Raw genomic sequence first — 16,214 nt, forward strand, 5'->3', positions numbered from 1 at the left:
AGACCAAGGACTCTAAGTTGAGAAGCATGCCTAGAATGTTTGAGGAACAATAAGGAAGCCAATGTGGCTAAAGCACATGGAGAGGAATACTAAAGGAAGTCAAAGAGGAAACAGAAGTCCTCTCAATAATCTTTACTATCCAATACGATTATCAGCCGTGCATAATAATCTGCTTTGTAGTCAAAGCACTTCAAGCTAAATTTCCATTAGTGAGGATACTTCAGATTACTGGCACGTAGCTGTGAAAATGACAGCCAGCAGAGTCATGGTATGATCAAGTAATGACAAAGCTATCTCACAAAGAAATCAAAACCATGAGTTTGGCTTCATGCATACAACACTCTAACAATCTAACCAGCCATAATACTATAAAAACACAAAACCTTACACTTGTTTTTATTCCTCTGACAGATTCAAGGATTACCATACATAATTTCAAAATATAAACCATTTATTCCAAGCATTTGCAATGCAATATATCACACCACTGTCACTAGAAAAATATCAATAAAAAATGCCCTATGAAAAGATACTTGACATACACTTAAACTGAACACAATGAAGAGACGCCCTTTATGAAAACTTGACCAAAAAGTAATGTCAATCAAAGCCAAAATTTCAATCCAATGACATACTAAGTCTGGCTAGCAAGAAACAATTATAATAGACATAAAGTAGTAGTAGTAGTATTATACTTCAAACCTCCTTCTCAAAACTCCACTAAAAAAAAAAAAAACAGTAAAGGAACACAAAGGCATTAATTTCAAGAGGACAAATACAGCAAGAGAAAGCAGGTATACAAGTAATTACCTAGCCAACAAAAAAACCAAGCACCTACAATAGAAGAAAGCCAAGGAGTTTTTGCAACATAGAACCTGAGAAGCTTATGAAATGAAAGCAGCAGTACCTTTAAAATTAGGGATGGCAATGAACAAACAGGATTGACTGAAAACCTGTTTTCAGACCTGATGGTCTAAAAGCAATTCGACCATCACCACTAATTACAGCCAAACAACTACCCATTTCCAACCCCAGAAGACGACTGGGGATTTATTCCCAGGAGAGTTTGAAAATAAGGGACTCTACCCTAAGAAAGAAACAGGTATGTAGATTACAGGGTCAGCCTAACAGTATAATCAGTCTAATAGTCTAACATTGATATATTAGTCTAACATCCAACTAATAAGAGTTCAAGTGGAAGAAATTGTCAAAAAATACAAGAAAAGTCATAAGAACTAAGACATGGGTTCAGACTAGAGAGGTTATCAAGTAAAATAAAAATATTGAATAAAAATAAACACATACTAATGAATATCACATGAAATCTCAACCACTGGGAATGAAAGTTAAACTCCTATGTCTTCAAGAAAAAAAATCACATAGAAAGGAACAAGAATTAATATAGCATCATTCTTTTCAACAGCAATACTGAAAGCTACAAGATTATGGAGTAAAGCTTTCAAAATAATGAAGTAAAACCATTTACAACTTAAGACTCCTAAACCCCACCAAACTACCAATAAAGTTTTAGAGCATTTTTAGACAATAATTTACATCCCTGAACAGTCTCCCTCCAGAGAGTATGCTTGCATCTTTCCCTTCCTTCTCATCTCCCCATATAGGTATGCATCTCCTAAACTCTAAGGGACCCCCCCCCCCCACAAGACTTGCAACCAAGGGAGCAATGGGCAGTGGTAACCCATCCTAGGCTTACCCGCTGAAACTGTGTCCTGGTCCTTCTTTCTCTGACTTCCCAGTGAGTTGACAGCAGCCCCACCTTGGCTCATTTTTCCTGTAATGTTTATAGAGAGCCAAAGGAGCCTCCCCTAGACTCTCTCCTGTTGCTTTTTCTATCCGAGGCCCTTCTCTGTTTCACTGTGCGCAGTTTTCATAAATGTACTCTCAAAATCAACAAAGAAATAAAGTACATCTCATTTACCTTCTTAACCTATTAAGAAGCTCATTAAACTATTGAATAGTAGAAGAAATGTTTCACCAAAGTAAGAGTAAACCAAGTAAGAGAAAGATCTGAAACAAGGAGAGACAAAGGAAATTCCCACAATAATAATAGTGAAATAAACTCCCAGGCTGACAGCTGACCTTAAAAAAAAAAAAAAAAACAAAAAAACAGTCTGGATTGCAGCAGAAAAGAAAACTCAAGAGGAATGACTACAAAAAATAAAATTGACAGATGATCTGATAGGTAAAACCATACTGAGAGATTTATACATCTGCTGAAAAATCTGAAAACAAATTTTTGATAGTTATAAACAAAACATACAAAATGAGAAAAGGGGATTATTTACTGAAAGGAAAATTAAAAATGGCATAAAAAAACAATCACAGCATACTACGAGACTTAAATACCATCACAGTAATAATTTTTGATTAATAAAAAATTTATCTGCCCTGGCTGGTGTGGCTCAGTGAATTGAGTGCTGGCCTGCAAACCAAAGGGTCCCAGTTCGATTTCCAGTCAGGGCACATGCCTGGGTTGCAGGCAAGGTCTCCAGTGAGGAGGCATGTGAGAGACACCCACACACTGATGTTTCTCTCCCTCTCTTTCTTCCTCCTCTTCCCCTCTGTCTAAAAACTAATAAATAAAATATTTAAGAATAAAAAAATAAAAAATAAAAAATGTATCTAACCACACTAAAAGCGACAAGGAGAACTGAAATTTGTGAGGATTTCAATTTCTTATACCCATTTCCCAATTCTAAAAGTAGAAAATCAGTATATAATATTTAAAACTGAAAAATTAAGAAGTAGCATAATGAACATATTAACTGGACATATAAATATCAAAATCAGAAACAGCTAAGAATTGAAAGTGATTAGCTCTAAGGAGTGGGAATGGGAATGAAAGGGTAGAGGAGAATGCTGCTTTTCAAAAAAACTTTTAAGAGAGCGAATGAATTTCCTGACTCGGTACTTCTGGTCAAGATGGAGACAGAGGTAAACACACGACACATCCTCACACAACTACAGTAAAAATTACAACTACAAAACAAGTATCACCCAGATTCATCAGAAAATCGAGTTGTATGAAAATCCAATCACCAAGGATTTAAAGAAGCCACATTCATCCAGACGGGTAGGAGGGATGGAGACATGGAGAGATGTGCACAAGTGGAAAGGCGTGGAGAGGCTCAGAGAGGTAGTGGAACAGGCAGTCCCACATTCACGTGTAGTGGATAAAAATTGGGAGAGATACCTCAGGAGCAAATGACCCCAGCCCCAGACCAGATCACCCAGCCCAGGGTTCAAGCGCCAGTCTCCATAACTTCTGGCTGTAAAAACCAGTAGGGGGTTGGGACAGTGGAAGAAATATAGGATTCACAGAAGACTCCTCTGAAAGGCTCACAAAGGTCTCAGGACTTATGCAGACCCACCCCCCTCTGGGATTCAGCACAAGGGCAACAGCTAGAAGGGGACAAGTGGCATATGGGGGAATAAAGTCAAGTGAATGGCAACAGGATGTGTGCTGGGGGACAGCTTCCTTCCAAGCAAATCTCTGGAGGACAGGCAGCAGACTGACCCCTCACTAAGCCCTCCACCACACAGAGCCACAAAGCAGTGAAACAGCTTGCCCTGCCGTGGCAAATTACCTAAGGCTCCAACTCACACAATTTATAGGTGCACTTTTCTACCACAGGCCATACTACTAAGTCAGGGAGTGAAAGCAGCTCTACCTAACACACAGAAATAAACACAAGGAAGCTGCCAAATTGAGAGACAAAGAAATATAGCCCAAATGAAAGAACAGAACAAAACTCCAGAAAAGAACTAAACAAAATAGAGATAAGCAAACTATCAGATACAGAGTCTAAAACACTGCCTATCAGGATGCTCAAAGAACTCACTGAGTACTACAACAGGAGGAAAAAAAAAAAAAAAAAGCCCCAGGCAGAAATTAAGGTTGCAGTAAGTGAAATAAAAGTCTACAGGGATCCAAAAGTGGAGAGGATAAAGCCGAAAATCAAATCAACAATTTGGAACACAAGGAAGGAAAAAGTATTCAATCAGAACAAGGAAGAAAAAAAGAATTTAAAAAAATGAGGAGAGGCTTAGGAACCTCTGTGACATCTTTAAACATACCAACATCTAAGTCATACGGGTACCAGAAGGAAAAGAGGAAAAGCAAGAAATTGAAAACATATTTGAAAAAATAATAAACGAAAACTTCCCTATTTGGTGAAGGACATAGAGATACCAATCTAGGAAACACAGTGAGTCCCAAACATGTTGGACCCAAAGACCATACCAAGGCACATCATAACTAAAATGCCAAAAGTTAAAGATAGACAATCATAAAAGCAGCAAGAGAAAAGAGGTTTAAGACTGTCAGCTGATTGCTCAAAAGAAACTTTGCAGGCTAGAAGAGACTGGCAAGCATTCAAAGTGATGAAAAGCAAGGACCTAAAACTTAGATTACTCTACCCAGCAAAGCCATCATTTAGAATGGAAGGTCAGATAAAGTACTTCCCAGACAACGCAAAACTAATGGATTCACCACCACCAAGCCATTGTTATATGAAACATTAAAAAGAAATATATTATATAAAAAATAAAAGATTAAGGCCCTGGCTGGCGTAGCTCCATGGATTGAGCTCGGGCTGCAAGCCAAAGTGTCGCAGGTTCGATTCCCAGTCAGGACACATGCCTAGGTTGCGGGCCACGGCCCCCAGCAACCGCACATTGTCTCTCTCTCTCTCTCTCTCTCTCTCTCTCTCTCTCTCTCCCCTGCCCTCCCTCCCCTCTTTAAAAATAAATGAAATCTAAAAAAATAAATAAAAATAAAAATAGCATATTTAAAAAATAAATAAAAATAAAAGATTAAAACTACGAACATTAAAATGGCAACCAGTTCAAAACTATCAACAATTGAATCTAAAAAAAAACTAAGCCAACAAGCAGAATAGGAATAGAATTATAGAAATGGAGATCATCTGGAGGGGTATCAACTGGGCGGGGGATGGGGGAGAATAGGGGGAAAGAGCAGGGATTACGAAGTACAAATTGGTAGGTACAAAATAGACAGAGGGAGGTTAAGAATACTATAGGAAATGGAGAAGCCAAAGAACTTATATGTACAACCCATAGCGATGAACTAAGTGGCGGGGGGACAGAACTGCTAGAGGGAATGGGGGTAACTAGGCAGAGGAGTGTAAAGGAAAAAACTGGGACAACTATAATAGCATAGGCAATAAAATATATTTTAAAAAATTAATTTCCTTGCTGCACTGATTATAAACAGTAATTGTTATTGTAAAACTCCATTAAATTACAGACACCCCAGTAACATTTTTTATTATCAAAAATAAGGGAGAAAGACAAAGTGATTTAATCAAAACAGGAAACCATCACACTGGCAATTTGATGACTCAGAAGACTGAAAAGTTGCTTCCCACTGAAAAGTAGTTTAAGTAAAAGTGTTTCAAAATCATGTCTACAACACAAGCTCAAAAGATGCTCATCATCTGTCAGCCAAAAAAATCTTTCTTTTAAAGGGAGTATCTAATAACCTAAAAAATATCAGAAGTCTCAATATTTTTTCTATTTTTCAGCCTGAGCTTCTTGCTAGAAAGTAAAATGTCATGCTAATGAAATAGTCACCCAATGAGAAAGATCAGAATAGTGGTTACTTTTGGGGAGAAGCACTGACTGGAATAGAGATGAAGGAGCCCACTAGAGTGCTGTAAATATTTCCTATCTATCTGGATGATGGTTCCACAGGTGTACACATATATAAAGGCTTACTGGATTGTACATTTAAGATTTGTGCATTGTGCTCTAAGTTACACCTCAATATAAAGAAAAAAAAAATCATGTGGTGAGAGGCGGCAATCTCACTACATATTTACAAAACAAAACTATTATAAAGTATAAACATAGTAACTACAAATCAAAACCTGTCTGCCTTTTATCTTTATACCTCAGTTTTATAAGTATTTCCAAAGGTTAAGGGAAATGTAAAAACAAGACTCCAATAAACCCCAGGACAATCAAACTTTACCCTTAACATATCTGCAATACATTCTCTTAGTACTAAAATAAGATATACTTTATTAGTAGTATTCTCCCTTTGCACAAAAAGGAACTGGATTTTTTCAAGATAGAGTTAAACAGTCCGTTTACCAAGGATTGTGAACTAGGTATTCAGATTAAGTTAATTCTAAAGCCTCTTCCCAATTTTTAAATCCTACAACTCTAGCCTTGACCTGTGTGGCTCCCTTGGTTACAGTGTCATAATGGGTTCAAATCCCAGTCAGGGCACATGCTTCAGTTGTGAGTTTGGTCCTGGTCGGGGCACATGTGAGAGGCAACCCATCAAAGCTTCTCTCCCTCTCTCTCTCACCCTCACTTCCGTTTTCTCTCTAAATCAATGGGCATATCCTCAGGTAAGGAGTTAAAAATTAATTAATTAAAAAAAACTCCTACAACTCTACAAATCCAAGAATGCAACCTAATTTATCATTTAATTAAACTTAATGTTTACTTTTTAATTGTTAAAAAACACAATTCTTAAAACAAAATTTTTTATCCTAATGGTTTCACACAAGATATAAACCCATCCCTCAAATTCACTATAACTTGCCCTTTGGTATATCATAGGTTTCATACAACTGCACTAGATAATTCTCAGTACAGTGCTTAATGATATCATTACCTTATTGATATGTATAAAAAATAATCTGATATGTATAAAAAATAATCTGCAACATATTTTAGCATAAGATTACACTTCCTAGAAATTTTGGTATATAACAAAATTTACAGAGAATTCTGACCTGACATTAATTTTTAAATGTATCATAAAAAATAACTATAATTTTCTCTTTTTTCCTTGAAATGAAATCTTCCAAAAATTAACTCTGTAATTTATTTATTTTTAAAGAGTGTTATGTATTTATTATAGAGAGGAGAAGGAAGAAAGAGAGGGAAAGAAACATCAATGTGTGGTTGCTTCTCGTGCACCCCTCACTGGGGACCTGGCCTGCAACCCAGGCATGTGCCCTGACCAGGAATCAAACCAACAACCTTTCAGTTAGCACGTCGGTACTCAATCCACTGAGCCACACCAGCCAGGGTTGAAATTCCTAATTTTATAAATTTCAAAATTTTCTAACTTCTAGCTCCAATTCACTAACTTCTGCTCCAATTCACTAACTTCTGCTCCAATTTCTAGACCCAGTAAAAACCTCACCTTGCTCAAAGCATACAGATCCAGGATTTTCCTCTCCACCACAGGGATCTTCAAAGTAGATCCTTGAAGTTCCCAAAATTTTGCTAGTTGATCCAAGAAGTCCAGTCTCACTCTGGTCATTGCCTAAGATTATTAAAATGCAGAAATCAGAAATAAGAACTATACTATAGTTGAAAATAAGTATGTATTACTTAATACAGGTACTAATTTATCTAAAGAAATCCAGGCTTTTCATTATTGTTCAGTCCAACGCTGTATGGTAAGCTAAATAAAGAAAAATATTTCTAACAGATATTATTTATTAAGGCAAAAAATTATTGCAATATATGTGAACAGTTCTCATATTATCAACCAAAGCAATTTTTTGGAAGAAGTTGGCTTAACTTTAAGCTAACCAGAAAATTTGGTAGATCAAATTAATCTGTTTCTAAGCATTCTGCCATTCCATCTGTAGATAACATGCATAAAGTACACCAACTGTGTACCTCATGGTATCAAGATCCTTCATTAAGTATCTAATTACAAGAGACTAAAAGAAAAAGATATATATTAAAAATCTCAGAAAATGTTTTAGGAGAATCAAGGAAAAAACAGCCTCAGCATGACACATTAAACCTTAGCTAAGATATCTCTTTGGTATGCTGAAATGGTTTTCTACCACACTAAATATCTTCTGAAAATCTTGAAGAATAACAATTTTTAAATAGAGAGATTAGTCAAATTTAAAGGGAACTCTAAATAAATCAGATTAACTTAAGATTTTAATTAAAAAATTTAGAATTAAAAATTTATTTTCCTGAAAAGTTGTAAACCTATCTCCCCATTAAAAAAACTCTGAAAACTAGGTTTTTTTGATAGAATTTAATAAACTATTTTCCAAAGACTATAGGAGACAATCCTCCAACATCAACAAAAAATTTTAGCAAAATAATAAATATTAAAGAAAGTACAGAGCAAGACAACAAACAAGATTATCGAGTTCTTGCAAAGATGGAGGCATAGGTAGAAACCTTTTCCTTCCTCACACAACCAAAAGAAGGATAACAACCAATCTAGAAACAATAAACCACCAGAAGTGTCAGAAAATCAAACTGCATGGAACTCCAAAAACCAAGGAGTTAAAGAAACATTCACACAAACCAGTAGGAGTGAAGATGGAAGAAAGCAGCTAAGCAGAGAGCACGCAGCAAGGTGGCAGAACATGCTGGCAAGGTGGGGCTAGCTGAACAGGAAACTAAAGACTCAAAGCTAGCTGTAAACTACTGCGGGGGTTGCCACGACAGGAGAAATTTCCAGTCACACACCAGAGAGTTCGTCGGAAAGGGGCTAGAGCAGAGAAAGCCAGCAGCACTATTCCCTCTCTGACCCCTCCCCCACAAACAGCGCAGGAAAAAGGGTCGCCCCACCCTCGTGAATACCTAAGGCTCCACCCCTTACAACATAACAGGTGCGCCAAGACAAGGGAATATGGCCCAAATGAAAGAACAAATCAAAACTCCAGAAAAAGAGCTAAGGGACAAGGAGATAGCTAACCTATCTGATGCAGAGTTCAAAACACTGGTAATCAGGATGCTCACAGAACTGACTGACATCGGTCGCAAAATGAAGGAACAAATGAAAGACACCCAAAGTGAAATAAAGGAAAACATACAGGGAACCAACAGTGAAGGGAAGGAAACCAGGACTCAAATCAATGATTTGGAACAAAAGGCAGAAATAAACATTCAATCAGAACAGAATGAACAAACAAGAATTCAAAAAAATGAGGAGGCTTTGGAACCTCTGGGACAACTTTAAGCACTCTAACATCAGAATCATAGGGGTGCCAGAAGAAGAATAAGATCAAGAAGTTGAAAACTTACTGGAACAAACAATAAAGGAAAACTTTCCCAATCTGGTGAAGGAAATAGACTTCCAAGAAGTTCAGAGAGTCCCAGTGAAATTAGACCCACAGAGGAACACACAAAGGCACATTATCATTAAGTTACCCAAGATTAAAGGTAAAGAGAGAATCGTAAAAGCAGCAAAAGGAAAGGAGTTACCTACAAAGGAGTTCCCATAAGACTGTCAGCTAATTTCTCAAAAGAAACCTTGCAAGCAAGAAAGGGCTGGAAGGAAGTATTCCTGGTCATGAAAGGCAAAGACCTACATCCAAGATTGCTCTATACAGCAAAGCTTTCATTTAGAATGGAAGGGTAGATAAAGTGCTTCTCAGATAAGGTCAAGTTAAAGGAGTTCATCATCATCAAGCTCTTATTATATGAAAAGTTAAATAGACTTATCTAAGAAATAGAACATCACAAACTATGAACAGTAAAGTGACAAGTTGTGCTAAACTCACAACTATCAACAACTGAATCTAAAAAACAAAAACAAAAACTAAGCAAATAACTAGAACAGGAACAGAGCCAGGGAAATGGAGATCACATGAAGGGTTTTTGGGGGGGGGGGGGTGCAGGGAGGGGGGGTGAAAGGTACAGGGAATAAGAAACATAATTGGTAGGTACAAAATAGACAGGGGGAGGTTAAGAATGGTATAGGAAACACAGAAGTCAAAGAACTTGTAAGTACAACCCATGGACATGCACTAAGGGGGGGAAATGCTGGAGGGTTGGGGGTGCAGGGCAGAGGAGGGATAAAGAGGAGAAGTAAATTATAAAGGGGAAAAAAAAAAGTACAGCTGAAGAGTTCCAGGTTTCTGAAGGTAACTAAACTGGATATTTCAACTATGAAAAATATGGCTAGAGGTAGTTTCCCATAATCTCAGTTAAGTAGAAACATTGTAATAACTACTTAAAACAATTGTTTTTAAGTCAGAAACTTCCTTCCATTCAGTCTCAATTAATGTTAACTCTGAGCTCTGATACACGAACTTCTCAAAGTTCTCTATCAAGAGCCCTGACATAAAAAATGAATCAGGAAGTAGCAATGGTGATATAACACTCACCTCAAGTTCATTCAGGCGCTGGACTCTGGGTGTGAAACGAAAGCTTTTTACTTCACACGCAAATGGAGGTTGCCAATCCTAAATGGAAAGATTTTCTTTTATAGCATATTAGTATGTAAGCAAGGGATGCATTATTCCTTCCCTTAATTTATACTCGTTGAGTTGTCACAAATCATGACAAGAAAACTAAGAAGTCTTTATTATATTCTAGATAGAGTAATATGTAGATAAAATATTACTTATCTCCAATTATTTATCTCTAGTAGTAGTAAAATTATTTTATCTATAAATCCTCAAATCCCACAAGTACTATTTTTATATCCCTCAATTATGCTTTCCCCAATTAATCAAGTAGAATGCAGTGAAGATGTATCTCAATACAATGTGTAATAAACATCCAAGTTTGAAAATTAAAAAGAAAACAGAATTTGAAAGAAACAACAAAGGGTACAAATAAAAAGTAATTTTTAAACTACTTATATAATTGGATAATGTTTTTTTTCCATTCATGTGTAATGTGACACAGCACTTTACAGTCTACGTGACATAAATGTTTTGTTCAAAGCCCAGCTCTGGGCATCCAAATATTAAAAAAAAAAAAAAAAAAAAAAGGTAAGCCCACAGAACAAGGATAATTTCCAGACTGCAGATGCAGATGTAGTATAACTAAATGAGATAGCATACTGCAAGCATGGTTCTTGAGATAACAGTTTAATTTGGCCTAAATACCATAGTTTACCATATATATATATACACACACTTTTTTGCCCAAATTTTTGAGAGAAAAATAAGGATGTTCATTACACATGGGTACTACTTGAAATACTTTGTATCTGTTCCTGTATTTTATAATTTGTTACATAGAATTTCCTTTACCATAATATGTTCAAAAATAAATGCTAAAATTCCTTTATAATACAAAAAACAAGTACCTAAATATAAATATGTAACTGAATTAAAAACTAAAAGCATTGATTTTTTTCCCCTGTAAGTTTGGGCCAAAAATGTGGATGTGCATTATACACGGGAGTGCATTATACATGGCAAAATATGGTAATAGTAAATCTATTTAAAAACCTGAGTAATCAAAAATATTTATCCTACCTTGTAAACTAAAGAAATACACCAATATTGTAATTAAATTAATTGTGATGAAATTTTCAATAGTGTGACATAAAAAGGGAAGGTATATTACTTCAACCTTCTTCTAAGTAATAAAAAACTTTTCTTTTTTTTACCAAAAGGAACCTTAAAGAGAATTTCTAATTCATAAAGGCAAGAGAGTAAATGAAAATATGGTTTAGAAAAAACTTCGGTGCTTAAGGTTTCATCAGCACTAGCTAATTTTGATAGAAAAAGTTAAATGAAGCTTCTGGAGGATGGCAGTGCATATAATCATAACTCATCATAGCAATTATCTGATAATGCTTTGCTTTCAATTTATAGTCTATATATATGTGTGTATATATATATATATTTTTTTTTTTGAAAGAAGAGAAGGGAGGGAGAAATAGGATGAGAAACATTGAAGCACAAGGGATACATAGATGGGTTGCCTTTCAAACACCCCCAACTGGGGACCTGGCCCACAACACAGGCATGTGCCCTGATTGGGAATCGAACCAGACACCTTTCCGTTCTCAGGTTGGCACTCAGGTTGCCACTGCGCCACACCAGCCAGGGCAATAGTCTGTAATCTTAACCAAAATCATTTAGCATAATGGGAGTAGCATGTCAGGGTTTTAGAAACAAACATTTCTATCTAGGTTCTTAATCTACTTTGCCACTTGCCCAAGATCATACATTTGATATAAGTTATTTAACTTATCCAGACTTGCCTCATCTGTAAAATGAGGCTTTACTCACCTAGTAAAGCTTCAAAGAATATTAACTGAAATAATCTGTGGGTGCTAAATTACCTCCTCCCTCTTCCCTCCCAACTAAACTCTTTATTCACTGTGGTGCACACACACTATGGTAGTCTTCAGTGAGAGCAAATGCCTTTTAAAACACAATACGAGTAACAGTACTCAACATTTTATTTGTACTACTAGTAGACAAAACATAAAGCAAGGTGTCCCTTTCAAGAAGCACTAAGGCAATGGTTCACAAACTTTAATGTGCATTAAGAATCATCTGCGAGTACTTGCTAGAAAAGCCGATTCTAGATCATACAGAAACTGATTCTAGTCTGGGAATGGGGCCCAGGGATCTGCATTTTAACAAGCATATGGTTGACTCTTGTGCAGGTGGACCAGGAACGTCATTTGAAAAGCAGTGGAAAAGCAAGGGGAAAGGCCCCAGATACAATGGGTTAAGAATCATTTGACCTTGAACAAATCACTCGGTGTCTTGGGGCACTAATTCCCTCAAACAAAGGGTAGTATTTGCTTTTTTTTACTTTAAAGACTGAGGTAATTAACCTATAAACAAACCCAGTTATTTGCAATAATTGCGATTCGTAAATCTTTCATCCACCGTTCCTTATATCAAAAGATTTCAACGTTTTCTTCATCAGTCATTAATAAATTCTTCCTAATCCTCTATATTTTAAAAATAAATGCTGCTCCTTCTCTTCCCCTGGGAAGACTATCATTTCAGCAGGAATCTGTCTGGGGTTCTCGTTTGGTGATACCATCCTTGGGGACAACTAGAGCTCAGATTGCTGTTTAAAAAACCTTAACCCTCAGATGAGGCCCGCAAATACCTAGTAAATAAAGCATTAATAGGGCTTGGATAAAGAAATAGCCGACGTTTTACTACCTTACCGTAATGAGGATGGTACATGAGTGTAGGATGTGTCATGCCATAATACTTCAAACACTTTGTCGGTCAACGAAAGGCCTAACGCCTTTTGTTACCCTTGCCCACAATCCAAGAAGAAAAGTGTCAGTCCCCAAGTTCTAAAGGGGAAAGGCCCCAGATACAACACTCTCGCGTTCGGACAAGCATACGTAAGACTGCAAAAGAAATCAAGGCAAAAGCATCCAAAAAAAATATGGCTCCTAGTGGTTGAGAAATAAAGGAAACTAAATATAAAAAGAGAGGACTGGAAGAGTAAAACTCCACCGAGTCCCCCACTCTCTTCTTCCCTCTCCTCAGACGCCGGTACCTTGGGCGGTCGGATTTTGCAGATGCCGGTTTTCTCTGCCAGAGGCCGGATGCGGCCGATAAAGCTGAGCGGGTCTGTGAACTCCTCCCAGCTGGGCTCAAAGACTGGGCACTCCGGCGGTGGCACGAACTCCGATGCGTAGCCCCCGGACCCCACGCCCGCCATGGCAATATCCTGAGGGCCCCCGTGGGGCAAACAGGTGGAGAAGACGTGGCTAAAGCCCACCGAACTCTTTCACGTCCCCTGACGGGGACCGAAGCTCATCTTCTTGGGCAAGAACTGAGCAACCCAGACACCCTGAAATCGCTTCCTCCTTTCGTTTGTTATTGTTTCCTTCGGGGCTTTTCCTCACAGGACTAGGACTTTTCCGGAAGTTAACGTACAGTCAAATCCCTCCGCCACCCCAAGAATAGAATCCCTCCGCAGCAACACGACACCTCATTGTACAACCTTCCTTCTTCCTCCGTTTCCCAGCAACCCAATGTTCCTTGTCTTCGTCTCTGTGAAGGTTCTGCGCTGTCCAACAGCTTCAACCTACACACCCTGGAGGTCTCTGAGCTCTCCTTGTGGGGCGAGAAGCACTCGGCTTTGAGACTGGACGCACTCTTCCGGCGCGGAGGAATGCGTAATGCTGGAGAGGGTAAAGGTTTTGCTTCCGTTGTGTGGGGGCCGGAGTCGGGAGAGGAAATCCAGTTCGTCTTTGTGTTTAGATGGACGTAAGAACAGACTTGGTTTAACCTGAGCCACCTCACTTCCCTGCCGGTTCATGGCAGGCGGCTTTAACTTGTCTGTGTTTTTCCAAGTAACTTTTCAGGTTCTCTTATTTTTAGTCCTTTGACTCTTAGTGACTCTTATAACAATCTCGGCCACTTTATATCCGCCGCATCACCATAACAGGTTCGTGTGGAACCCGTTCCCCAAGTCCTGTCGCCTGGCAGAATTGATTTTTATCCACATAGAAGCAACGGCTCCTGATCTTGCTTTTCCAACTGTTGCCAACCCCCAAGTCATCTGAACAGCAGCCACTTTACTTTGGCACTACATGCTACGTAGTCTTTTCTCAATTTGCTGTAAAAGCTATGGCAACTCTTCAGTCCCTGTTTGTCAAAAATCTATGTCTGTGTCCATCTCTACTTTCTCTAAATTGTGGACAATAATGTAGAAATGACTAAAATCGTGAGAGTGTGTTCTTATTATTAAATATTTGTTAGAAGTTTCTTATACCCTAATTTGATAAAGTCTCTTAATACCCTCGCTGATGTTAATCTGACCTCCTGATAAAATCTAAACAAAAATTTTGTGGGAAGGGAGTCTTATTTCCCAGGGCTGGTTCGTATACTCCTTGTGTACTCTCAGCTTCCACCAGGACCTAAATTGCCAGCGATGGCTGATGACTCCCAAATCTGTATTTCCAGCCTAGACTTCTCTTTTGAGTTACATCTAGCTACCTATTGGACAACTCCACTTGGTAAACCTAAAAGTACCTTGAACTTATGATTAGTTCCCCACTGTTTTTACAGTGTTTCCAGTTTCCATGAATGACTTCTTCCATCTCTCAGTTGCCTAAACCAGAAGTCTAAAAATAATCCTTAACTCCTGCTTCTTTATTACCAGGATATAGCCACGTGTCAAGTCTGGAGATTCTATCATCTAAAACTCTTAAATCCACCCATGTCCCTCCATTCCTATTACTCTCCCAATTTAAGTTCTTTCTCGCCTGAGCTGTAACAGCTCAGTTTTTGCTCCTATCAAATCCCTCTCTACCCTCAGCTGCCATATTACTTTGTCTAAAAGCAATATTGTCATTTTTCATCTCCATTTCAACAACTCCTTTGCTGCCCTACTCCTGAGCTTCATCTCAACGCTTTTCAATTTACTACACAGACATTTTTGTGGTGGTTTTAGTGCACCATGCTTTCTCTCACCTCTGAAGCTGCACAGATATTGTTTCCTTTGTTCGAACATATTTATATTCTCCTGATTCACCCCAAAGTTTCCTATATCCCCTTTCTGAATGAATTTCTATTCATCATCCAACAGCTTAAAGATCACATCTGGAAAGCCTTTCCTAATGCTCTAAGCAGTAATCTGCACTTTCTTAAACTTTTTTAATAAACATATATATTTTTAAAATATTTTATTTATTTATTTTTAGAGAAGGAAGGGAGGGAGAAAAAGAGAGAGAGAAACATCAATATGCAGTTGCTGGGGGCCGTGGCCTGCAACCCAGGCATGTGCCCTGACTGGGAATTGAACCTGTCATGCTTTAGTATGCAGCCCGTGCTCAATCCACTGAGCTGTGCCAGCCAGGGTAAATATTCTTTCTTCCTTTACCATGATGTTAATAAACAATCATCATTTGAAATATTGCATTTAAAAATATTTAGATCAATGTACTTAACCAGAGCCATTGAACATATGGCTCTGAGATGTTATCTCCAAATTCTTATAAAATGCCATCATGCATTATTGAACTAATCCTTTCTTTTAAAACTTCCTTTTATATGTCTTAGTGTTTAAATGAAAGATCTGTTGGTCACTATGTTCAAAATTCTGGTATAAATATAATCTATATTCTCTTAACTTTTTTTTCAATTACAGCTTGTATCAATATCATTCTGTATTAGTTTTAGATGTACAGGAAAATGGTTAGAAAATCACGTACTTTACAGAGTGGTGCCCTGGCAGCTTCGAGTACCCACCTGGCCCCACACATAGTTATCACAGTATTAATGACTAAATTCCCTATGTTGCAATCTACATCTCTGTGACTATCCTGTTTATACTGCTTAATCCCTTCAACTTTTTCACCCAGCCCCCCTAAATGTAGTATTTTAACTGAAGTTCTGTATATACCCACTTTTTCTTCTTCTGGAATATTATTGTAAACAAACAAATGAAGGTTCAGCTACCTGCTGCAATGAAAGCCAAACTCATGAGACAGATGC

The 16,214-nt window shown here is 37.7% G+C and overlaps 1 protein-coding gene across 1 annotated transcript in view; it reads right to left on the reverse strand.

Moving 5' to 3' along the window:
* KDM5A (lysine demethylase 5A) overlaps positions 1 to 13,857 on the reverse strand; it is a 111,944-nt gene extending 98,087 nt beyond the window's left edge. The window contains exons 1-3 of the mRNA XM_045830406.1: positions 13,267 to 13,857; positions 10,155 to 10,232; positions 7,208 to 7,330 (exon numbers count right to left, since the gene is read on the reverse strand). Of these exons, the coding sequence (XP_045686362.1) occupies positions 7,208 to 7,330; positions 10,155 to 10,232; positions 13,267 to 13,431 (366 nt within the window). The 5' untranslated portion in view covers positions 13,432 to 13,857. The remainder of the gene's footprint in view (positions 1 to 7,207; positions 7,331 to 10,154; positions 10,233 to 13,266) is intronic.
* Between the last annotated feature and the right edge of the window lie 2,357 nt (positions 13,858 to 16,214).

Source organism: Phyllostomus hastatus, unplaced genomic scaffold (assembly GCF_019186645.2).
Source record: "Phyllostomus hastatus isolate PE091 unplaced genomic scaffold, TTU_PhHast_1.1 phas_contig_152, whole genome shotgun sequence".
NCBI lineage: Eukaryota > Metazoa > Chordata > Mammalia > Chiroptera > Phyllostomidae > Phyllostomus > Phyllostomus hastatus.